This window comes from Dendrobates tinctorius, unplaced genomic scaffold (genome assembly GCF_039654945.1).
Source record: "Dendrobates tinctorius isolate UK_male_01 unplaced genomic scaffold, ASM3965494v1 ptg000155l, whole genome shotgun sequence".
NCBI lineage: Eukaryota > Metazoa > Chordata > Amphibia > Anura > Dendrobatidae > Dendrobates > Dendrobates tinctorius.
The window spans coordinates 1,942,292-1,968,432 of NW_027361822.1; the positions used below are offsets into that span (position 1 = coordinate 1,942,292).

Consider the following 26,141-nt stretch of genomic DNA (forward strand, 5'->3'; position numbering starts at 1 on the left):
ATGTGTAGAAGCGTCTCTCTATGGTCAATATCAAATAGAACGAAAGACGGAGGCACCAAACAATTCTTTTAAAATGAAGTTTAAAAAGTAAGTGCAAATGATAAATATTTTATACATACTGAGATTCTCATTGCTTTACGATAACAAATGGTCATTAGTAATCAAATACATTTTCTAATAATAATTTAGTGCTCAAAATTGCTTTCCTTTTTTCTTGTACACAAGTGATTTTGCTAGATCATAACTCTTATTTTTTCATTTACACACGTGGTCAAAATTTTTGGTACCCCTCATTTAATGACAGAAAAACCCACAAAGGTCACAGAAATTACTTGAATCTGACAAAAGTAATAATAAATCAAAAATCTATGAAAATGAACAAATGAAAGTCAGACATTGCTTTTCAACCATACTTCCACAGATTAAAATAAAATAAAACTCATGAACTAGGCCTGGACAGAAATGATGGTACCCTTGACTTAATATTTTCTTGCAGAACCTTTTGAGGCAATCACTGCAATCAAATGCTTCCTATAACTGTCAATGAGACTTCTGGACCTCTCGACAGGTATTTTGCCCCACTCAAGATCAAACTGCTGCAGTTGTCTCGTGTTTGAAGGTTGCCTTTTCTTGATATGCTTCATTTTCTGTCTGTGAATATAGAGCTGATGTGCCTTGCCAAAAAGTTCCATTTTTGTCTCATCTGTCCATAGGATATTCTTCCAGAAGCTTTGTGGCTTGTCAACATGTAGTTTGGCAAATTCCAGTCTGGCTTTTTTATGATTTTTTTCAACAATGGTGTCCTCCTTGGTTGTCTCCCATGAAGTCCACTTTGGCTCACACAACGACGAATGGTACGATGTGACACTGATGTTCCTTGAGTTTGAAGTTCACCTTTACTCAGTTTTTTTCTGGGCTCTTTTGTTACCATTCATATTAGCCGTCTCTTTGATTTGTCATCAGTTTTCCTCCTGCAGCCACGTCCAGACCAGAGAGGTTGGCTACAGTTACATGGAGCTTAAATTTCTGAATAATATGTGTAACTAGTCACAGGAAGATCAAGCTGCTTGGAGATGGTCTTATAACTTTTACCTTTAACATGTTTGTCTATTATTTTCTTTCTAATCTCCTGAGACAACTCTTTCCTTCGCTTTCTCTAGTCCATGTTGAGTGTGATACACACCATGTCACCAAACAGTACATTGAGTATCTGTAGCCCTATACAGGCCCGCTGATTCCAAGATTGTAGACACCTGTGATGCTAATTAGTGGACACACCTTGATTTACATGTCCCTTTTGTCACATTATTTTCAGAAGTACCATCATTTCTGTCCAGGCCTATTTCATGAGTTTTATTTATTTTTTAATTCTGTGGAAGTATGGTTGAAAAGCAATGTCTGACTTTTATTTGTTCATTTTCATAGATTTTTGATTTATTATTACTTTAGTTAGATTCAAGTTATTTCTGTCACCATTATCGGTTTGTCTGTCATTAAACGAGGGGTACCAACAATTTTGACGTGTACATGTTGACATTGTACTGATTTTAAACAAAAAAAGAAAATGCCTGCTCCACTGTGTGAGTTGTTTGATGTCTAACAAGATCATATTTCTGAGTAAAACATTTCCAACATTCTGAACATGAAAATGGTTTCTCCCTTGTGTGAGTTCTATGATGTCTAACAAGATCGTATTTCTTGATAAAAGATTTTCCACATTCTGAGCATGAAAATGGTTTCTCTCCTGTGTGAGTTTTATGATGTCTAACAAGATCGCTTTTCTTCTTAAAACATTTTCCACATTCTAAACATGAAAATGGCCTATCCACTGTGTGAGCTTTCTGATGTCTAACAAGATCAAATGAACATTCTGAACCTGAAAACAACTTTTCCTCTGTGTGAATTCTTTGATGTGTAAGAAGTTTGGATTTCTGGCTATACTGTTTCCCACATTCAGAACATAAATATGGCTTCTCCCCAGTGTGACTTCTTTGATGCTTAACAAGTTGTGATTTATCTGTAAAACATTTCCCACATTCTGAACATGTAAATGGCTTCTCCCCTGTGTGACTTCTTTGATGCTTAACAAGTTGTGATTTATCTGTAAAACATTTCCCACATTCTGAACATGAAAATGGCTTCTCCCCTGTGTGAATTCTCTGATGTCTAACAAGATTTGATCTCTGATTAAAACAATCCCCACATTCAGAACATAAAAATGGTTTCTCCCCTGTGTGAGTTCTCCGATGTCTAGCCAAATTTGACTTCTCGTTAAAACATTTCTCACACTCTGAACATGAAAATGGCTGCTCTCCAGTATGAGTTCTCTGATGTATAACAAGATTTTTTTTCTCTGTAAAACATTTCCCACATTCTAAACATTTAAATGCTTTATATCCTGTGTGAAATACCTGATGCTTAACAAGATATGCTTTCCGATTAAAACACATCCCACATTCTGAGCATGAAAATGGCTTGTCCTCTGTGTGAGTTTTTTGATGCGTAACAAGATGTGATTTCATTTTAAAATATTTTCCACATTTTAAACATGAAAATAGCTTCTTTCCTGAGTGACTTCTCCAATGGGAAAAAAATCTTGGTTTAATATTGTAAAATTTTTCAGATTCTGAACATAAAAATGGTTTCTCCCCTGTGTCAGTTATTTCATGCTCATCAGTACTTATAAAGTTTTTGTTTTTCATATTTTCCTTCAATGAAGCAGAAGAAAGGACCTGTTGAAAAGGATCCGATGATGGATTTTTCATAAGAAAGGCTTGAGGTGTTTCTGGGATAATTATATGTTCTTCATATGTATCTGATGTGAAACCATGATCACCTGCTGCAAAATCTGAAAATATCAGCTGTCCCTCTGAGCTCCTGGTACCGTCATCTGCCAAGAATAAAAAATATTTTTATTATTAGTCAATAACACTGCATTGAAATTGTATTAATAATTTTATTATTATATTATTCTATATTTTATACAATTTTCATACAAACTCTAATAGAATTCAGCTTTAAACTGAATAAGACAGTAGACTACTACCCATGGACTAGTAGATTATATTGTTAGGCCACCTGTGACATATGGAAAAATTATATCTAATTTATATCATTTTTCTATCTGATGGAATTCTCTATCAGAAACAGTTTGGCCCAGAATGCGTGCTCCCAAACTCAGCCCCCCACCCTTGGAATTCTCCAAGACAAATGTTTTTCTTTAATTAACTCTAGCAAGAAGTCTTTTGCAGCCTCTCTCCAGGGGGGCCAAAAGGACATATATTCTGTGTCCCTGGCGGTTATCACAAGGGTGTGAACTCTTGTGCAGCTGCAGCCAGCTGGCTCTCTTTGTTCATTCAGGCTGACATCGTGGGACAACAGATCCCAGGCTAACCAGTGCAAGGCTCTGGGCTATGGAATCTAGAAAATGACCTATAAAAACAAAATGCAATATCTCCGAGTCTAGCCGAGCATATCATCGGAATCTATATTCCTTCCCCCATGAGCCCATAACATCCAGCCACCCCTGGAGTTATAAATCATAGCTACCAGGAATTAAATACAGTAGCCGTATTTGGTCTCCCTGCACTGATAAAATCCAGTGGAAACCAGTCGCGGCGCCGCAGACCCATTTGGAGCTACCAAAGGGAGGTTATGGGCCATCCTCTGTTCTGGCTGGAAAATAATAATCTCAGATATGGGAGAAGGGAGGCGGCCCAACCCAGCGGTGGGCACAGTATGGGAGGGAGCAGCCTAGGAGATAAGAGGCAGCTCCTCATTTTGAGCTCAGTTTTTCTACTGGCAGGAGGCCCGTTAGCTGACGCAGCCAAGAAAATCCCTTAACTAAGATTTGGACCTGTGATCCAGCAGTGCCTCCCTGTGGTCACATGCTACATAACACTGTAATTGTAACCTATCAGTACCCTACCCTTGTACTACACTCCTGACTGTATATATTTGCTCTTATATATATATTTGTATTTTTCTAGTGCGCCTTTTTGGCAATTAAATATAAAATTAATCTTAGGCTGCTCTTTTATCTCAATACACGAATCCCCACGTTTGCACGCTCAGTTGGTTATTGTAGGCTACTTGGGTTGGTTTTTGACCATATATAAGCCTGCTGTCAGACGAGGCTTATATTGAACGAGGAACTGGTGGCAGCATACTGTACTGTGCTAGTGAGGAGCCCTGACAGTGACGGTCGGGAGGTTTATATATATATATATATATATCCCCAGCCTGGACTGGTGATGTATATCCCCCTTCACTGGGAGTGCCTCAATAACTCATACCTATAAGGGAAGCTTTTCCGGTGACTATTTGCCCTCGGTGCAGTTCCCTGACTGACCTGGGGCAAGTGATGGCACCAGAGAGCCGATCCCTGCTGGGTCCTTCTCTCCCCTCCCCAAAGGTGAGTGAAGGCGACACACCCCTTCCCCTGTGCAATCCGTCACAGATCACCAGATTGTGCTTTTTCAATAATTTCACTATAGATTCTGGTTTAAATCTGTCACCAATCATTTGCAGTTTCATACAGTCAACTTTAAGTAAGTGCTATTAGACAGTGTTCATCTCTCATACCCTTCGTGACAGGTATATACACTGCTCAAAAAAATAAAGGGAACACTTAAACAACAGCATATAACTACAAGTAAATCAAACTTCTGTGAAATCAAACTGTCCACTTAGGAAGCAACACTGATTGACAATCAATTTCACATACTGTTGTGCAAATGAAATAAACAGATGAGAATTATTGGCAATTATCAAGACACCCTCAATAAAGGAGTGGTTCTGCAGGTGGGGACCACAGACCACATCTCAGTACCAATGCTTTCTGGCTGATGTTTTGGTCACTTTTGAATGTTGGTTGTGCTTTTACACTCGTGGTAGCATGAGACGGCCTCTACAACCCACACAAGTGGCTCACGTAGTGCAGCTCATCCAGGATGGCACATCAATGCGAGCTGTGGCAAGGTTTGCTGTGTCTGTCAGCGTAGTGTCCAGAGGCTGGAGGCGCTACCAGGAGAAAGGCCAGTACACCAGGAGACATGGAGGTGGCCATAGGAGGGCAACAACCCAGCAGCAGGACCTCTACTTCCTCCTTTGTGCAAGGAGGAACAGGAGGAGCACTGCCAGAGCCCTGCAAAATGACCTCCAGCAGGCCACAAATCTGACTCCATGAGGATGGTCTGAAGGCCCAACGTCAACAGATGGGAGTTGTGCTCACAGCCCAACACCGTGCAGGATGCTTGGCATTTGCCACAGAACACCAGGATTGGCAAATTCGCCACTGGCTCCATCTGCTCTTCACAGATGAAAGCAGGTTCACACTGACCACATGTGACACATGTTACAGAGTCTGGAAATGCCGTGGAGAGTGATCTGCTGCCTGCAACATCCTTCAGCATGACCGGTTTGGCAGTGGGTCAGTAATGGTGTGGTGTTATGAACGAGTAGCCGAGTAGGAAATAAAAAACAAAACAAGCTAAGTCTCAGAAAACCAAAGAGGTTGGTAACTATGCAGACTGCAGACCCCTGATCCTAACACGCAACTAGCAGCAGTCATGGAGCGTTCCTACGGTGGTCCTAGACGCCTCGTCACAACCGGAGAACTAGATAAGCCTAAAGCAGGAAAAGAGGAAAGCTAACTGCCCCAGAGCAGACCCCAAAGGAGAGACAGCCCGCCACATGTATTGACGGTGAAAAAAGATGAAAACACAAACAAAGGCAGGAAAATAGGCTGAGCAAACGATGGGGCCCGACTAACTAGAAAGGACAGGAAAGCAAAGACACTGTCTGCAGTCTGCCAAAAAACCCTACAAAATGTCCAACACAACTGATAGCAAAATTAACCCTGAAGTCACTAGACTTCTCCCACTATATCAGCACTCTGAAATATTCTGAGACAGAGCAAAAAGAGGCCAATCTAATAAGGGACAAAAAAAGGGAATTTGGCAAATAAGGGGTGGCTGACCACACAAAAAACTGAAAAGACCAACAAGAGCAAGTGTGAACATTAGCAAAAAACAAACTTATCTTTGAGAAGACTGGAACAGAGCTGAGTCCTAGACCTGAGACGCAGACTGAATCACCAGCACCTGGATAGGGCGTCGGCTGTCTTATATCCAGTCTGATACTCCAGAGATCCAATCATTATCTTCCTCACCAGGTGGCAGATCACTACCACTTAAACCAACCTCACTACCTCCCGTCACCACTAGAGGGAGAACGGAAGGGGAACTCTCAACTGGTGGAGCAGAAAATGAGCTCACAACAGTGTGGGGTGCCATTTCTTTGGAGGGCTGCATAGCCCTCCATGTGCTCACCAGAGGTAGCCTGACTACCATTAGGTACCAAGATGAGATCCTCAGACCCCTTGTGAGACCATATGCTGGTGTGTTGGGCTCTGGGTTCCTCCTAATTCAGGACAATGCCAGACCTCATGTGGCTGGAGTGTGTCAGCAGTTCCTGCAAGATGAAGGCATTGAAGCTATGGACTGGCCCGCCCATTCCCCAGACCTGAATCCGATTGAGCACATCTGGGACATCATGTCTCGCTCCATCCACCAACGTCACGTTGCACCACAGACAGTCCAGGAGATGGCGGATGCTTTAGTCCAGGTCTGCGAGCAGATCCCTCAAGACACCAGGAGCATGCCCAAGCATTGTACAGTAGGGAGGTCACACACAATACAGAGCATCTTTTCCTTGTCATGAGACATTTCCACTGAAGTTGGATCAGTCTGCAATTTTATTTTTCTCTTTGATTTTGAGTATCATTCCAAATCCAGACCTCCATGGGATATTCATTTTGATTTACATTGATAATTGTTATGTTTTATTGTTCTGAACACATTTCACTATGCAATGAATAAAAATTAGCAACTGAAATATTTCAATCAGAGATATCTAGGATGTGGTATTTTATTTTTTTGAGCAATGTAAATTTAGGTATATACATGTATCTAGCATAAAACACAGCAGTACTGTCATGTAAAAATAAGCCATGGCTTTGGTGCAAGTACAAGTTTTGTATTTTTTGTAAATATTGTTACAATTACAGGAATACAAAATGTGTCCATGTTTACTGGGATGATTTTGCACAATTTTTAATAGTAATTCCGTAGATAGAAATCTACTTTTCAGCATTTATAATGTACTGGCATAATATCTATATGTAAATTTATATTATGCTGGTAAAGAAGAATGCTTTTGACGTTTTTAGGCTGAGGAAATTCTCTTGTACATAACAGAGCAGTCTGTGGCTCACTTGTATTGTTTCTACCTTTTATATCAGAGTCCTGAGTTTGGATCCCCAGCATTGATAACCTTCAAAATTATATTAAGAGACATCCACTGAGTGTCCTGTATTAACCCCTTAACCCCCAAGGGTGGTTTGCATGTTCATGACCGGGCCAATTATGACCACTGTCCCTTTATGAGGTAATAACTCTCAAAAGCTTCCATGGATCCCGGTGATTCTGATATTGTTTTCTGATTACATATTGTACTTCATGTTAGTGGTAAAATTTCATTCAAATAACTTGCGTTTATTTGTGAAAAAAATGAAAATTTGGCAAAAATATTGAAAATTTCGCAATTTTCCATCTTTGAATTTTTATGCCCTTAAATCACAGAGATACGGCACACAAAAAACTTAAGTAACATTTCCCACATGTTTACTTTACATCAGCACAATTTTGGAACCACAATTTGTTTTGTTAGGAAGTTATAAGGGTTAAAAGTTGACCAGCGATTTCTCATTTTTACAACACCATTTTATTTTTATGCACCACATCACATTTGAAGCCACTTTGAGGGGTCTATATGATAGAAAATACCCAAAAGTGACACCATTCTAAAAACTGCACCCCTTAAGGTGCTCAAAACCACATTCGAGAAGTTTATTAATCCTTCACAGGAATTTTTTGAATGTTTAAAAAAAAAAATGAACATTTAACTTTTTTTTCACAAAAAAAATGTACTTCAGGTCCAATTTTTTTTATTTTACCAAGGGTAACAGGAGGAATTGGACTGCAAAAGTTATTGTGCAATTTGTCCTGAGTACACTGATACCTGATATGTGGGGGGGAACCACTGTTTCGGCGCATGGCAGAGCTCAGAAGGGAAGGAGCGCTGTTTGACTTTTTCAATGCAAAATTGGCTGGAATTCAGATCGGACGCCATGTTATGTTTGGAGAGCCCTGATGTGCCTAAACAGTGGAAACCCCCCACAAGTGACCCCATTTTGGAAACTAGACCCCCCAAGGAACTTATCTAGATATGTGGTGAGAACTTTGAACCCACAAGGGCTTCACAGAAGTTTATAACGTACAGCCGTACAATTAAAAAAAAATCATATTTTTTCCACAAAAATGATCTTTTCACCCCCAATTTTTATTTTCCCAAGGGTAACAGGACCCTAAAAGTTATTGTACAATTTGTCCTGAGTACGCTGATACCCCATAAGTGCGGGTAAACCACTATTTGGGAGCATGGCAGAGCTCGGAATGGAAGCAGAGCCATTTGACTTTTTTTGGCTGGAATTGGGATCGGACGCCATGCGGCATTTGGAAAGCCCCTGATGTGCCTAAATGGTGGAAACCCCCCACATGTGACCCCATTTTGGAAACTAAACCCTCTAAGAAACTTATCTATATGTGTGATGAGCACTTTGAACCCCCCCAGTGCTTCACAGAAGTCTATAACGCCTGGGCGTGAAAATAAAAAAAATCATATTTTTTCCACAAACATGATCTTTTAGTCCCCAATTTTTTTATTTTTCCCAAGGGTAACAGGAGAAATTGGACCCCAAAAGTTGTTGTCCAATTTGTCCTGAGCACGTTGTTACCCCATATGTGGGAGAAAACTACTGTATGGGCACACTTAATTCACAATTTTAAGTCCCAAATATAACCGTTAGGTACTTCACAATAATACCAAGCCATGCACTTCTAATTCACCCCTATTAGTGTATAGGAAAAAATGAAGTGAAATACCATGAAGATTAAAAAAAAAATCATATTGATACTTCATTTAAAAATAACCAGAAAGGTGCAAATACAAACAGAAGAGAGAGGGAATTAATACCATCCCATGTGATGCCACTTAGCAGCAGGATTATATCTAGATGCTATATAGTTTATATCAATTGAAGCACACCACTGAATACCAGTGCCTTGCAACAATGTTCAAACATTTGAATTGTGCCTCAAAAAATCCAAAGTGGCCCAGCCAGGAACCAATACACATTAATAAATGCCCAATGAAATTCCTAATAAAAACCTCTGTATCTACACTAATAAAACTTCGACCTATCGGTGGTCATAAAGCAAAGTGCAGGTTTTAGGATACATATAAGCTGATAGAAATAATATGATTACCTGAGTGGACCGCTGCTATGTCACGTGAACGGTGTTCCTCTGACCCGACATGCGATTCGCTTTCGCTTCATCGGGAGGCGTATGGGCACACGTCGGGGCTCGGAAGGGAAGTAGTGACGTTTTGGAATGCAGACTTTGATGGAATGGTGTGCGGGTGTCATGTCGCGTTTGGAAAGCCTCTGATGTGCCTAAACTGTTGAAACTCCCCACAAGTGACCCCATTTTGGAAACTATACCCCCCCCAAGGAACTTATTTAGATGTGTGGTGAGCACTTTGAACCCCCAAGTGCTTCACAGAAGTTTATAAAAATTAAAAAAAAATCATATTTTTTCCACAAAAATGATCTTTTCACGCCCAATTTTTATTTTCCCAAGGGTAACAGGACCCTAAAAGTTATTGTACAATTTGTCCTGAGCACGCTGATACCCCATAAGTGCGGGTAAACCACTATTTGGGCGCATGGCAGAGCTCGGAATGGAAGCAGCACCATTTGACTTTTTGGGCTGGAATTGGGATCGGACGCCATGCGGCATTTGGAAAGCCCCTGATGTGCCTAAATGGTGGAAACCCCCAACATGTGACCCCATTTTGGAAACTAGACCCCCTAAGGAACTTATCTATATGTGTGGTGAGCACTTTGAACCCCCCAGTGCTTCACAGAAATTTATAACACCTGGGCGTGAAAATAAAAAAAATCATATTTTTTCCACAAACATGATCTTTTAGTCCCCAATTTTTTATTTTCCCAAGGGTACCAGGAGAAATTGGACCCCAGAAGTTGTTTTGCAATTTGTCCTGAGTAGGCTGATACCCCATATGAGGGTGTAAAACACTGTTTGGGTGCACGGCAGAGCTTGGAAGGGAAGGAGCACCATTTGACTTTTTCAACGCAGAATTGGCTGGAATTGAGATCAGACGCCATGTTGCATTTGGAGAGCCCCTGATGTGCCTAAACAGTGGAAACACCCCAATTATAACTCCAACCCTAACCCCAACACACCCCTAACCCTAATCTCAGCCCTAATCCTAGCCCTAACCCTAGTGGGAGAATGGAAATAAATACATTTTTTTAACTTTATTTTTCCCTAACTAAGGGGGTGATAAAGGGGGGTTTGAATTACTATTTATAGCGGGTTTTTATATTTGGCAGCTGTCACACGCTAAAAGACGCTTTTTATTGTAAAAATAGTTTTTGCATCACCACATATTGAGAGCTATAATTTTTCCATATTTTGACCCACCGAGGCACGTGAGGTCTTATTTTTTGCGGGACGAGTTGACGTTTTTATTGGTACCATTTTCGGGCATGTGAAATTTTTTGATCGCTTTTTATTCTGATTTTTGGGACGCAGAATGAACAAAAACCAGCATTTCATGAATTTCTTTTGGGGGGTGCGTTTACACCATTCCGCGTGCAGTAAAATTGATAAAGCAGTTTTATTCTTCGGGTCAGTACGGTTACAGCGATACCTCATTTATGTCATTTTTTTATGTTTTGGCGCTTTCATGCAATGAAAACAATTTTATATAAAAAATAATTATTTTTGCATCGCTTTATTCTGCGAGCTATAACTTTTACTTTTTCTCTGATGATGCTGTGTGGCGGCTCGTTTTTTGCGGTACAAGATGACATTTTCAGCGGTACCATGGATATTTATATGCGTCTTTTTGATCGCGCGTTATTGCACTTTTTGTTTGGCGGTATGATAATAAATCATTATTTTTTGCTTGTTTTTTTATTTTTATTTTTTAAGGGGTTCGCTAAAGGGGTTAACTAATGGGACAGTTTTATAAGGTGGGTCGTTACGGATGCGGCGATACTAAATATTTGTACTTTTATTGTTTTTTTGCTTTTTTTTTTAATTCCAAAAAATGAATTAGGGAATTTTTTTTTTTAATTTATTTAGCGATTTTTTATAAATTATTTTTACACTTTTTTTTTTTAACTTTATTACATTATCCCAGGGGGGACATAACTGTCATGTTTAAGATCGCTGATCTGACACATTACAGAGCGCTGTGACAGATCAGCGATCTCACACAGGCACTGTACAAGGCTTCCTCATGCCTGCGCTGTGCAGGCAGTGAGGAAGCCGGCTCCCTGCAGGCCCCCGCTGCCATACTGGATCTGGTTACCTGCAGGGAAGGAGGCCCCCGCAGCAGCGCTGCACATAGCGCTGCTGCGGGGGTCTCAGGGAAGCATGGAGGGAGCCCCCTTCCTGCCGATGCTTCCCTAAACCCCCGGTACACTGCGATTGTGTTTGATCGCAGTGTGCCAGGGGTTAACGTGCCGGGGGCGGTCCGTGACCGTCCCTGACACATAGTGCCTGGTGTCAGCTGTGATAATCAGCAGACACCCGGCCGCGATCAGCAGCGCTCCCCCCGTGAGCGCCGCTAATCGCTATGACGTACTATCCCGTCCTTGGGAATTAAGTCCCAGGGCACATGGACTGGATAATACGTCATATGGCAGAAAGGGGTTAAACAGGACTGTGAATACAGAAGTATCTCTTCTGCATCAAAAGTGGCAAAAACAAAAGGAACGAAAACAGATAAGTGTCTTATATGTCATGGTACCAAAAAAGCGCCATGATTACAGAACTGTAACCTACAACAAAATCAATACTAGATAGTTAAAGAGTGAATTAAAAGCTATCAAAATCTTTTGTCACACAGAAAAAGAAATCACAAAAGGCAAGCCATCAGAATATATAACTTCAGTGTACAATAATGAGGATGGGAACCAAAATCGGTTTTAACCCCTTCCCGACATCCGACGGTATATCCCGTCCATGGGACCTGGGCCCCTATGCCCATGGACGGGATAGTACGTCGGGCGCGATCAGCGGCGCCCACGTGGTGAGCGCCGCTGATTGCGGCCGGGTGTCAGCTGATTATCACAGCTGACACCCGGCACAATGTGTCAGGGGCGGTCACGGACCGCCCCCGACACGTTAACCCCTTGCACACCGCGATCAAACATGATCGCGGTGTACCGGGAGTTAAAGGGAAGCATCGGCAGGGAGGGGGCTCCCTCCGTGCTTCCCTGAGCCCCCCACGGCAGCACAATGTGCAGCGCTGCTGCGGGGGACTCCTTTCCTCCAGGCCCCCGAATCCAAGATGGCGACGGGGGCCTTCGGGGGCCTGAGGAAGCTGGCTTCCTCAGTGCCTGCAAAGCGCAGGCATGAGTAAGCCTTCTGCAGTGCCTGTGTCAGATCGCTGATCTGTCACAGTGATCTGTGATGTGACAGATCAGCGATCTGTCACAGGACAGTGATGTCCCACCTGGGACTATTTAATAAAGTAAAAAAAAAAAAAATAAAAAAAAAAAAGTGTAAAAATAATTAAAAAAAAAAAAAAAAAAAAAAATATTCCCCCAATAAATCCATTTTTTGGAAATAATAAAAAAACAATAAAAGTACACATATTACGTATCGCCGCGTCCGTAACGACCCGCCCTATAAAACTGTCCCATTAGTTAACCCCTTTAGTGAACCCCTTAAAAAATAAAAATAAACGAAGCAAAAAATAATGATTTATTATCATACTGCCAAACAAAAAGTGTAATAACGCGCGATCAAAAAGACGCATATAAATATCCATGGTACCGCTGAAAACGTCATCTTGTCCCGCAAAAAACGAGCCGCCACACAGCATCATCAGCGAAAAAATAAAAAAGTTATAGCTCGCAGAATAAAGCGATGCAAAAATAATTATTTTTTATATAAAATAGTTTTCATTGCATAAAACCGACAAAAACATAAAAAAACGACCTAAATGAGGTATCGCTGTAACCGTACTGACCCGAAGAATAAAACCGCTTTATCAATTTTACCGCACACGGAACGGTGTAAACGCACCCCCCCAAAAGAAATTCATGAAACGCTGGTTTTTCTTCATTCTGCGTCCCAAAAATCGGAATAAAAAGCGATCAAAAAATTTCACGTGCCGGAAAATGGTACCAATAAAAACGTCAACTCGTCCCGCAAAAAATAAGACCTCACATGACCCGGTGGGTCAAAATACGGAAAAATTATAGCTCTCAAAATGTGGTGATGCAAAAACTATTTTTACAATAAAAAGCGTCTTTTAGCGTGCAACAGCCGCCAAATATAAAAACCGCCATAAATAGTAAATCAAACCCCCCGTTATCACCCCCTTAGTTAGGGAAAAATAATAAAATAAAAAAAATGTATTTATTTCCATTTTTCCATTAGGGTTAGGGCTAGGGTTAGGGTAAGGGGTGTGTTGCGGTAGGGTTAGGGCTAGGGTTAGGGCTAGGGGCATGTTGGGGTTAGGGTTGGAGTTATAATTGGGGGTTTCCACTGTTTGGGCATATCAGGGGCTCTCCAAATGCAACATGGCGTCTGATCTCAATTCCAGCCAATTCTGAGTTGAAAAAGTCAAATGGTGCTCCTTCCCTTCCAAGCTCTGCCATGCGCCCAAACAGTGTTTTACCCCCACATGTAGGGTATCAGCCTACTCAGGACAAATTGCAAAACAATTTTTGGGGTCCAATTTCTCCTGTTACCCTTAGGAAAATAAAAAATTGGGGGCAAAAATATCATTTTTGTGGAAAAAAATGATTTTTTTTATTTTCACGTCCGAGTGTTATAAACTTCTTGGGGGTTCAAAGTGCTCACCACACATCTAGATAAGTTCCGTGGGGGGTCTAGTGTCCAAAATGGGGTCACTTGTGGGGAGTTTCAATAGTTTAGGTACATCAGGGGCTCTCCAAACGCACATGACACCCGCAGACCATTCCATCAAAGTCTGCATTCCAAAACGTCACTACTTCCCTTCCGAGCCCCGACGTGTGCCCATACAGTAGTTTTCTCCCACATATGGGGTATCAGCATACTCAGGACAAATTGGACAACAACTTTTAAGGTCCAATTTCTCCTGGTACCCTTGGGAAAATAAAAAAATGGTGACTAGAAGATCATGTTTGTGGAAAAAATACGAATTTTTTATTTTCACGCCCGGGCGTTTTAAACTTCTGTGAAGCACTGGGGGGGGTCAAAGTGCTCACCACACATCTAGATAAGTTCCTTAGGGGGTCTAGTTTCCAAAATGGTGTCATTTGTGGGGGGTTTCCACTGTTTTGGTACATCAGGGGTTTTCCAAACGCGACATGGTGTCCGATCTCAATTCAAGCCAAAAACGTCAAATGGCGCTGCTTCCCTTCCGAGCTCTGCCATGCGCCCAAATAGTGGTTTACCCCCACATGTGTGGTATCAGCGTACTCAGGACAAATTGCACAATAACTTTTAGGGTCCTGTTAACCTTGGAAAAATAAGAATTGAGGGTGAAAAGATCATTTTTGTGGAAAAAATATGATTTTTTAATTGTACCGCTGTACGTTATAAACTTTTGTAAAGCCCTTGTGGGTTCAAAGTTCTCACCACATATCTAGATAAGTTCCTTGGGGGGTCTAGTTTCCAAAATGGGGTCACTTGTAGGGGGTTTCCACTGTTTAGGTACATCAGGGACTCTCCAAACGTGACATGGCGTCCAATCTGAATTCCAGCCAATTTTGCATTGAAAAAGTCAAACGGCGCTCCTTCCATTCTGAGCTCTGCCATGCGCCGAAACAGTCGTTCCCCCCCACATATCAGGTATCTGCGTACTCAGGACAAATTGCACAATAACTTTTGCAGTCCAATTTCTCCTGTTACCCTTGGTAAAATAAAAAAAATTGAACCTGAATTATTTTTTTTATGAAAAAAAGTTAGATGTTCATTTTTTTTTAAATATTCAAAAAAATTCCTGTGACGCACCTAAAGGGTTAATAAACTTCTTGAATGTGGTTTTGAGCACCTTAAGGGGTGCAGTTTTTAGAATGGTGTCACTTTTGGGTATTTTCTATCATATAGACCCCTCAAAGTGGCTTCAAATGTGATGTGGTCCTAAAAATAAAATGGTGTTGTAAAAATGAGAAATCGCTGGTCAACTTTTAACCCTTATAACTTCCTAACAAAAAAAAATTTTGGTTCCAAAATTGTGCTGATGTAAAGTAAACATGTGGGAAATGTTAGTTATCAAGTTTTTTGTGTGCCGTATCTCTGTGATTTAAGGGCATAAAAATTCAAAGTTGGAAAATTGCAAAATTTTCGCCAAATTTCCGTTTTTCTCACAAATAAACGCAAGTTATTTGAATGAAATTTTACCACTAACATGAAGTACAATATGTCACGAGAAAACAATGTCAGAATCACCGGGATCCATGGAAGCGTTCCAGAGTTATGACCTCATAAAGGTACAGTGGTCAGAATTGTAAAAATTGGCCCGGTCATGAACGTGCAAACCACCCTTGGGGGTGAAGGGTTTAAACTGACCAGATATGAGCAAGAGATGAAATGTCTGAACAGGTCACAAGAATAATCTTACATTATTATGTGCACAATCATGGCGCATAAATAAGAAATACCCTAATGGAGGTGTGTTCCCTCTGGGATGGTGACAACTCCGACATGTGTTTCTGGCGCTGATTGTTTTTTTAAGTTATACTCACCTGTGCGGTTATCTGTAGGAATCTCCTCTTTACACCGCTCATCACCCCTCACATATGTCTCTGTAGTATTACTATGGGGCAGATCTTCACCCTGAAACACAGATTGTAAGCGTCACAGATAGATGAGATAATGTAAGATATTGTAAGAATTGATTCAGAAAAAAAAACTAAAAAGATCATAAATGATCATGATGATCAAAAAAATGAGAGAAGTAGTTATCACATAGCTGCGGGTCGGTATACATCAATCTGTCGGCTCCTAATGTACCCAGCAATCTCCATAACCAGAAAACTGTGAGAAGATCCAGACCCCATCTAATGTCCATGATCAGCTTTATCCTGTCATCTCCACCAGATATAACACATACACTGAATGGCCACAATACTAGAGACACCCGTCTAGCGACTTTTTCTTTTCAGAACCTCAGCCATTCATCCTGTAATAGATTCCACTAGATGAATGAAGGAGTATTGGCCCATCCTGACAGGATAACTTCTTGCTATTGCCGCAAATATGATGGAGATGCTAAAATGTGGTGAACAGTCTCTTTAAACTCATCCTAGAGATGCATTAGAAGATTAAAATATAAGGACTATGAAGGCCGGGGAAGCAATAAACACTCTCTGTAATGTTCCTTGAATCAATCCATTAGTAGACCATTGAGTCATGGTGCATTGTCCTTCTAATGTTGGGGAAACAGCTGCCACGAAGTGATGAACTTGGTTAGTCAAAATGCTTATGGAAGCCCTAATGTCCAAACATCCATCCACAGATCAAGGACCCAGGATGAGCCAAGAAAACATCCTCTGCCATTACTACACCTGACAGAAAGGACACATGGATTCATGCTGCTTGCATTAAATTCTGACCCACTAATCAGCATGGTGCAACAGAAATCTGGAGTCATCTGACTAGACACTGTTTTTCACTGCTCAGAGATATAATTTTTACTCAATTAAGTTTTTTCTTTCTACTTCCCTCACATAATGGTGGCAGTAGAATTATTCATCTGGTGTTATAACCCATCTGTGCGAAGGACCAATCATTGTATTCTAACACGTTAGTTGGACACCATTGCTCCATTCATGTGAAATTTACAAGACTGTGCACTACCTGCTCCTCAGCACAATTACTGATAACCTCCTCGACAAGTCGTTTACGTCCACAGGATCCACTTTCATTGTATTTTTTTCCTTAATCATAATATTTTCAGAACTTATATTTTTGACGAAAAACATCTTGCGTTTGAGAGGTTTCTTTTTAATTTGGGTCTTACCATAACACTGACAACCATGCCTAAATGAAGCGCTCAATATTCCCAGTATAATGTGATTTCACACTGAAAAATCATCACTTTATTTTATATTATACTCCGGGGTTACAGGTCTAATCTCTCTACACAGGAAAGTTTCAATTAAGAAAGTGTCGGAGTCTCTAATACATTGTCCATTCAGTGTATAATACTGGTGAATAAAACAAGACTGAGCACAAGATCCTCACAGCTTCTACACATCATAGGGGAGATCTCATGACATCTTCTCTCCATCTACCTGATGATCCTGAAGAACATTGGGATCTTCTTGCTTACAGTCCTGTGGAAGAAGAGGACGGGGACATCTCTCTGGTGTTGTCCTCTCACCGGATAGATCTGGAGGAAACACATACAGGACTGAATTCATTCTCTACATACAGATACAGTTGTGGCCAAAAGTATTGACACCCCTGCAATTCTGTCAGATAATACTCAGTTTCTTCCTGAAAATTATTGCAAACACAAATTCTTTGGTATTATTATCTTCATTTAATTTGTCTTAAATGAAAAAACACAAAAAGAATTGTCCTAAAGCCAAATTGGATATAATTCCACACCAAACATAAAAAAAGAGGGTGGACAAAAGTATTGGCACTGTTCGAAAAATCATGTGATGCTTCTCTAATTTGTGTAATTAACAGCACCTGTAACTTACCTGTGGCACCTAACAGGTATTGGCAATAACTAAATCACACTTGCAGCCAGTTGACATGGATTAAAGTTGACTCAACCTCTGTCCTGTGTCCTTGTGTGTACCACATTGTGCATGGAGAAAAGAAAGAAGACCAAAGAACTGTCTGAGGACTTGAGAAACCAAATTGTGAGGAAGCATGAGCAATCTCAAGGCTACAAGTCCATCTCCAAAGACCTGAATGTTCCTGTGTCTACTGTGTGCAGTGTCATCAAGAAGTTTAAAGCCCATGGCACTGTGGCTAACCTCCCTAGATGTGGACGGAAAAGAAAAATTGACAAGAGATTTCAACGCAAGATTGTGCGGATGTTGGATAAAGAACCTCGACTAACATCCAAACAAGTTCAAGCTGCCCTGCAGTCCGAGGGTACAACAGTGTCAACCCATACTATCCGTCGGCGTCTGAATGAAAAGGGACTGTATGGTAGGAGACCCAGGAAGACCCCACTTCTTACCCCGAGACATAAAAAAGCCAGGCTGGAGTTTACCAAAACTTACCTGAAAAAGCCTAAAACGTTTTGGAAGAATGTTCTCTGGTCAGATGAGACAAAAGTAGAGCTTTTTAGGCAAAGGCATCAACATAGAGTTTACAGGAGAAAAAAAAGAGGCATTCAATAAAAGAACACGGTCCCTACAGTCAAACATGGCGGAGGTTCCCTGATGTTTTGGGGTTGCTTAGCTGCCTCTGGACTGCTTGACCGTGTGCATGGCATTATGAAGTCTGAAGACTATCACCAAATTTTGCAGCATAATGTAGGGCCCAGTGTGAGAAAGCTGGGTCGCCCTCAGAGGTCATGGGTCTTCCAGCAGGACAATGACCCAAAACACTTCAAAAAGCACTAGAAAATGGTTTGAGAGAGAGCACTGGAGACTTCTAAGGTGGCCAGCAATGAGTCCAGACCTGAATCCCATAGAACACCTGTGGAGAGATCTAAAAATGGCAGTTTGGAGAAGGCACCCTTCAAATATCAGGGACCTGGAGTAGTTTGCCAAAGAAGAATGGTCTAAAATTCCAGCAGAGCATTGTAATAAACTCATTGATGGTTACCGGAAGCGGTTGGTCGCAGTTATTTTGGCTAAAGGTTGTGCAACCAAGTATTAGGCTGAGGGTGCCAATACTTTTGTCTGGCCCATTTTTGGAGTTTTGTGTGAAATGATCGATGTTTTGCTTTTTGCTTCATTCTCTTTTGTGTTTTTTCATTTAAGACAAATTAAATGAAGATAATAATACCAAAGAATTTGTGTTTGCATTCATTTTCAGGAAGAAACTGAGTATTGTCTGACAGAATTGCAGGGGTGTCAATACTTTTGGCCACAACTGTAATTATAGGCCGTGTGTATTTAGTCCTGTCTATTACCTGGTGGTGTGAGGGGCTGAGGATCCTCCATCATGACGTCCTTGTACAGATCTTTGTGTCCTTCTAAATACTCCCACTCCTCCATGGAGAAATAGACGGTGACATCCTGACACCTTATAGGAACCTGACACATACAATGATACCGTCATCCCCCGATCCCTCCATAGCGTTACTGTATAATGTCCCAGCATTCCCAGCAGTGTCACCTCTCCTGTCAGTAGCTCAATCATCTTGTAGGTGAGTTCTAGGATCTTCTGGTCATTGATGTCCTCATGTATCAGGGGGTGAGGTGGAGGCCCCGTGATTGGGCTCAGGGGTCTTCCCCATCCCTCAGACACAGGGGCCTGACAGCGCCCCCTAGAGGTCTTCTTCACTACTGTGTAATCCTGGTTATGGAGAGACACATTAATAAATCTCACTACAGACATTTCCAGAGTCCTCACCTCTCCAGTTCTGTCCATCTGTTATTCCCATAGATAAGAATGATGTAATGTGACGTCATCAGAATCTCTCACCTCTCCAGTAAGCCGGAAGAGGATCTCTAGGGTGAGGTGTAATATCCTCTCCGCCATCTTGTCCCTGTCCCTATCCATCCTTGTAGGGTCACTCAGGAGAATTCTCTTATATAGAAGATCTCCACTGAGAGGATCCGATATTGTGGGGACCTGAATGGGGAGAAGATGACGATGTAACATCATAAAGATCCCATGTAAGAAATCTCCGGAGCTGTTACCGGCTTCACATGATCACTACATCCAGTCATGGCCCCGTCCTGCCCCCGGTATAATACACAATCCCATTATAGTCACATGCAGAGATTTATCCCAGGCTCAGCACTGAGGGGGTTAATGTCCCCTGCCCCCAGTAATGGGGAATCTCCAGCACCTACCTCTACCTGCAGAGCCGCACACCACATATATGGCTGCTCTGTGCGCACAGGACCTGGGATGAGGTCACAGGAGGGGAGGAGTCAGGGGTCACATGATCAGGGGCCTCAGTGTATGCAGGACTCTGCTGTGCTGGTTGTCATGGTGCTGGATGAGGGGAAGTTTCTGTGTGGGGTCAGGAGGGGTTTACAAGGTGGATGTAGCAGAGCCGTGTGTGTACGAGGTGTACGGAGTCTAGCCGTGTGTGTACGAGGTGTACGGAGCGGAGCCATGTGTGTACGAGGTGTACGGAGCGGAGCCGTGTGTGTACGAGGTGTACGGAGCGGAGCCGGGTGTGTACGAGGTGTACGGAGCGGAGCCGCGTGTGTACGAGGTGTACGGAGCGGAGCCGGGTGTGTACGAGGTGTACGGAGCGGAGCCGTGTGTGTATGAGGTGTACGGAGCGGAGCCATGTGTGTACGAGGTGTACGGAGTCTAGCCGTGTGTGTACGAGGTGTACGGAGCGGAGCCATGTGTGTACGAGGTGTACGGAGCGGAGCCGTGTGTGTACGAGGTGTACGGAGCGGAGCCGTGTGTGTACGAGGTGTACGGAGCAGAACCGTGCGTGTACAAGGTGTACGGCGCAGAGCCGTGTGTGTGTGGTAGGGGGCCAGGCTTGGGGGGTGGACCACTGCTTACCCTGTTCGGACGCCGCAGACACCAAGGACGAGGCGGAGACAGATTTCACGTGTAACAGTTCCGGATTTATTCGTCATCCTCATGACGACCACCAAACATGCACCGCAGCTTCTTCACACTGTCTCCAGGCTCGGGTACCTGCACCTTTGCTCCAGTCACAGTAACGCACCTCGCGGATCTTTCACTGGGGGCTGTCCTAGACCAATCTACCCCTCTACCCCCAGCGCTTCACCTGTCCGAGGTCGTCGTCCAGTCGGTACCCCCGGGGCCTCGTCTGTCCTGCGGTCCGTCGGGTCAGGGCCACCCCCGACTGTCTGTTCTCTGTCCATCCCCTGGCCGAGCTCTTCTCCCTTCCCTGTCTTCTGAGCTCCTCCCGGGACTAATCTAATGTCGAGCCCCGCCTTCTTCTGTTTATCTCCTCTCTCACAGAGGAATTCCCCTCCTGAGCTCCTATCTCCCCGCCCCCATGGCTAAGCATATCCTGAGCCATAAACTGATGCATAGTCCTGCACTACTCTCCCCTGCCATCTTGTGGTCACTTCTCAGTACTACACCCTCCTATCCTGCCTTTCCTAGCTGTCACCCTTCTATCCTGTCAATCTCCGTCTATGGTGTACAAACCGTCCCCTCCTACTGCCAGTCACGTCTGTCGTCAAGTCACCTTCCCCACACTCTCCCTCCCTTTGTCCATTGTCGTCCCGACAATCATCCTACCTACGTCGTTCTAAAGCTTATCCACAGTCTGTTGTCGGACCGGTCGTTGGCCGCACCGACCACCCACGGGGGCTGAACTAAACCGGGAGCACCATGCTCCGAGCAGCCTACTGCTACTCGCCAGCGCGCACGCCACGTGACAACTGCTTTCGGGTTGGCGAGGTCCACCCGGACTACTCTACGGCATGAACCTCCCACTGCTCTCCCCTTCCACTACCTTCAGCTGTCCGGAACGCCATGACCGAGGCCTTTCGCTTACCAGGTCATCGACACCCGCTCGTCCTTTTGGGGTGTCCGTGGTGTTGGGGACCTGACTGGCGGACCACTGTCTGGCTCAATATCCCTCGTTTCTTCATCTTTCACTTAAAAGAGTCATGGTCGGCGTATTCATCACTTCTACATCGTACCTGAAACCTGTTACATATACATTTTTGCCAAACACATTACTCACAAAATCAACTCTTAACAGACTGTTACTCTTACTTTAATAACATAAGGAGTTACTTAACTGGGGTAACCCCTTTTTCTCTCTTTTTTTTTTTTCAAACATGTTAACATATTTTTTTCCAAAACATTTTCCGTACAGCATTCTTAAAATAAACACTCCCCCTCCCTTTAACGTAAGTACTCCCTTTTACGCATCCCCGCTATGTCAGGAAAAACAAACTTAACCATATAAAAAAACATTTTTCTTTCAACCTGGACGAAAACTGTCCTCGTGGTCTGCACGACGGTGCAGCAGAATCCCAACAGTCCAAGCCATCTCCTGGTGGCCGGTAGCAAGGGGCCCCACAGCCGTGGAGCTCCCAGGATGCAGGGAGTGTCTTTAGGGGTCCTTTCTACGGGGGCTCGTGAGCTTCGGGTTCAGCGAGTACGGCTACCGCGTAGTAGCCGCAGGGACAGTATTCCTTGTAGTATGACACCAAGTTCCCCTCTCACAACGCCCGGCCTTGACGAATGGAGGTCACATTGATGTACACCTTCTGGCCGGTTGCGAGGTCTCGAATGAACCCGTAACCTTTCTGCAAGTTAGTATACACGAGCCGTCCCATAGATCGTGCAGCCGCCATGCCAGCCTCCCCCTCTCATGGAGCAGGTTCCAGACCTCCGGATCCCTGGCCTTTTTCTTTTGGATGACCTCCGCGACCCAAATGGAGGGTCCGGAGTAGGCCCCGGAGTCCGGTGGGCGGGACATAACCGTGGTTGAGAGCAAGGCAGAGGCGGCTGTAGATGGTGGCGGCCCAGCAGCCGCTGGGGCCTGGCGGCGGGTAGGGGCAGGAGTGGTTCCTGATGGATAGGCCGCAGCGCCCAACAAGCAGGCCACGGCCAACTCCGGTGGTGACGCAGATGCGGCCGCGGGGCAGGCCGCAACCAGAGTTGCAGACGGGGCCGGAGTAGCGGCCGGCTTGTAATCCACAGGTCAGCGATTTGTTATCCACAGGTGTTTGTAATCCACAGAGGAACAGTCCAAGTCCTTCTAGGTTCTTCAAACGCAGGCCTACCGCGGAAGGTGTCATATTAGCGGCGGCGATCCTGCCGACTACGCCAAATGTGGTAGGGGGCCGGGCTTGGGGGGTGGACCACTGCTTACCCTGTTCGGACGCTGCAGACACCAGGCGACTCAAGGACGAGGCGGAGACAGATTTCACGTGTAACAGTTCCGGATTTATTCATCGTCCTCCTGACGACCACCAAACACGCACCGCAGCTTCTTCACACTGTCTCCAGGCCCGGGTACCTGCACCCTCGTTCAAGTCACAGTAACGCACCTCGCGGATCTTTCACTGGGGGCTGTCCTAGACCAATCTACCCCCAGCGCTTCACCTGTCTGAGGTCGTCGTCCAATCGGTACCCCCGGGGCCTTGTCTGTCCTGCGGTCCGTCGGGTCAGGGCCACCTGTTATGAATGGGAAACCGAGGAGGAAAAAAAGACAAAAAGCTAAGTCTCAGAAAACCAGAGAAGTTGGTAACTATGCAGATTGCAGATCCCTGATCTTAACCGCACAACTAGCAGCAGTCGTGGAGCGTTCCTAAGTTGGTCCTAGACGCCTCGTCACAACCGGAGAACTACATAACCCTAAAGCAGGAAAAGAAAACTAACTGCCCCAGAGCAGACCCCAAAGGAAAGACAGCCCCCCACATGTATTGACGGTGAAACAAGATGAAAATACAAACAAAGGCAGGAAAATAGGCTGCGCAAACGATGGGGCCCGGTTAACTAAAAAGGACAGAAAAGGAAAGACACTGTCTGCAATCTGCCAAAAAAAAGCCTACAAAAATATTGTCCAACACTTCTGATAGCAAAATTAACCCTGAAGTCTCTAGACTTCTAAACCTATATCAGCACTCTGAAATATTCTGAGACAGAGCAAAAAAGAGGCCAATCTAATAATGGACAAAAAGCAGATTGGCAAATACTGATTAATAGGAGTGGAATTTCAGCATAGCCCCAGCAGGGGCAGGCTGATTACACAAAAAACTGAATTGACCAACAAGCGCAAGTGTGAACAATAGCAAAAAACAAACTTAACTTGAGAAGACTGGAAGAGAGCTGAAGTCCAGGACCTGAGAAGCAGACTGAATCACCAGCACCCGGATAGGGCGTCGGCTGTCTTATATCCAGTCTGATACTCCAGAGATCCAATCGTTATCTTCCTCATCAGGTGGCAGATCACCACCACTTAAACCAACCGCACTACCTCCTGTCACCACCAGAGGGAGAACGGAAGGGGAACTCTCAACTGGTGGAGCAGAAATTGAGTTCATGACAGCCACCCCCCCTGACTGTCTCTTCTCTGTCCGTCCCCTGGCCGAGCTCTTCTCTCTTACCTGTCTTCTTCTGAGCTCCTCCCGGGACTAATCTAATCTTGAGCCCCGCCTTCTTCTATTTATCCCCTCTCACAGGGGAATTCCCCTCCCAAGCTCCTATCTCCCCGCCCCCATGACTAAGCATATCCTGAGCCATAACCTGATGTATAGTCCTGCACTACTCTCCCCTGCCATCTTGTGGTCACTTCTCAGTACTACACCCTCCTATCCTGCCTTTCCTAGCTGTCACCCTTCTATCCTGTCAATCTCCATCTCTGGTGTACAAACCGTCCCCTCCTACTGCCAGTCACGTCTGTCCGTCAAGTCACCTTCCCCACATGTGTACGAGGTGTACGGAGCAGAGCCGTGTGTACGAGCTGTACTGAGCGGAGCCGTGATGTGTATGAGGTGTATGGAGCGGAGCTGTGTGTGTACGAGGTGTATGGAACAGAACGGTGCGTGTACGGAGCAGAGCCGTGTGTGTACGAGGCGTACAAAGTGGAGCCGTGTGTGTACGAGGTGTATGGAGCAGAGCCGTGTGTGTGCGAGGTGTTCGGAGCTGAGCCATTTGTGCATGTGTGTACAACGTGTACGGAGCGGAGTCGTGTGTATACGGAGAGGAGCCGTGTACAATGTACACACAGGGATAGACCTGTCAATCTTCTGGAGGGGGATGGGTTGAATCTCACCGTTGCTGCACTGGATCCTCCAGGCCTCTGTATTATCTCCATCCTTCTCTTCTATCTATGATCTCTGAAGCTCTGGAGCATATAGTGCAGTCAGGCTCAGATTCCTGCTGCTCGGGGATCAGGAAATTCTGTATGAATGTAAAGCGTAACCGTCGTTTTCATTTTTACTTGACAATAATGTAGAACAAGTGATTCTAATAAACTTTCAAATATAATTTATAAATGAAATCCAAAAGAAAACCTTTCAAAAACCTCCTACAAGATGTCTCCCGATGCTGTTTCTGAATTAGACAATTTGCTTGTTGTCTGGGTTACTTTTTATTCAGTTCCACAGTTACTCTATATGGCTTCCTAAGGGTAGAGTGGGATAGAACAGGAGAAAAAAGGGGAGTGGAGGTGAGGGAATAAAGCAAAACGAGAAGAGATGACAAAAAGAAGTCCTAAGCTGATGTAGTCGTCGCTTGACCTTGGGTGGGCTCCAAGGGCTAGAAGTCAACTCTGGCCTTAAAAAAAGGTAAGGAAGGGCTGAGTTATAATTCTACACCTGACATGCAGAGTGTAGATACCCTATAAGGAGACAGACTTTCAATGGAGGGTTACTTCTTCACCAGTCCAAGAACCAGCCCCTTAGCCTTTTTTTAAAAAGAATATATGAGCATGATAGGTACAGTATATTATTGTATTACTATAGTATTTAGTAGGCCCAGGGAGATTAATCATTTTTCATATGAGTCTGACTCTTGCTGTAAATTGAGTTGATATTTGTGAATTGTTGAATGGCTGCTGTTTACCTATTTTATCCGCTCCTACAGGTTATTGTATTGCTATCTTTGAAGGACAGCGACGCATGGTAATTAAAAAAATATATGGTTTGCTAATATGTTGATTACCCATTGCATAAGTCTATGTAACTTGTTGACCTGCAAACAGGGAAGGACAAACTATGCAAATTGATTGAATACTCGAACAATGAGAGATTATCTCATCCTACCTTCCCCCTGACCTGTGGATGATGGCATGAAGGACAGTTGTGAACTATAAAAAGGGGATCTGGGTCTGTTCCCAGTGTGACTCTACAGAACAACAGCCAAGGCACCATG

General features: G+C 43.7%; 1 protein-coding gene across 2 annotated transcripts; it reads right to left on the minus strand.

Moving 5' to 3' along the window:
* Nucleotides 1-420: 420 nt before the first annotated feature.
* LOC141050951 (uncharacterized) lies at nucleotides 421-20,213 on the minus strand. 2 transcript variants are annotated; one of them, XM_073547675.1, is made up of 7 exons: nucleotides 20,156-20,213; nucleotides 19,782-19,931; nucleotides 19,473-19,652; nucleotides 19,267-19,390; nucleotides 17,456-17,553; nucleotides 15,905-15,995; nucleotides 421-2,890 (listed from the first exon to the last, which is right to left on the minus strand). In XM_073547675.1, the coding sequence occupies exons 1-7, from the start codon at nucleotides 20,180-20,182 to the stop codon at nucleotides 1,548-1,550; spliced, it is 2,013 nt and encodes a 670-aa protein (XP_073403776.1). In that variant the 5' UTR covers nucleotides 20,183-20,213; the 3' UTR covers nucleotides 421-1,547. The 2 variants fall into 2 exon arrangements, with proteins under 2 accessions (XP_073403776.1, XP_073403775.1); XM_073547674.1 differs by lacking the exon at nucleotides 20,156-20,213 and having other exon boundaries at nucleotides 19,782-20,133.
* Between the last annotated feature and the right edge of the window lie 5,928 nt (nucleotides 20,214-26,141).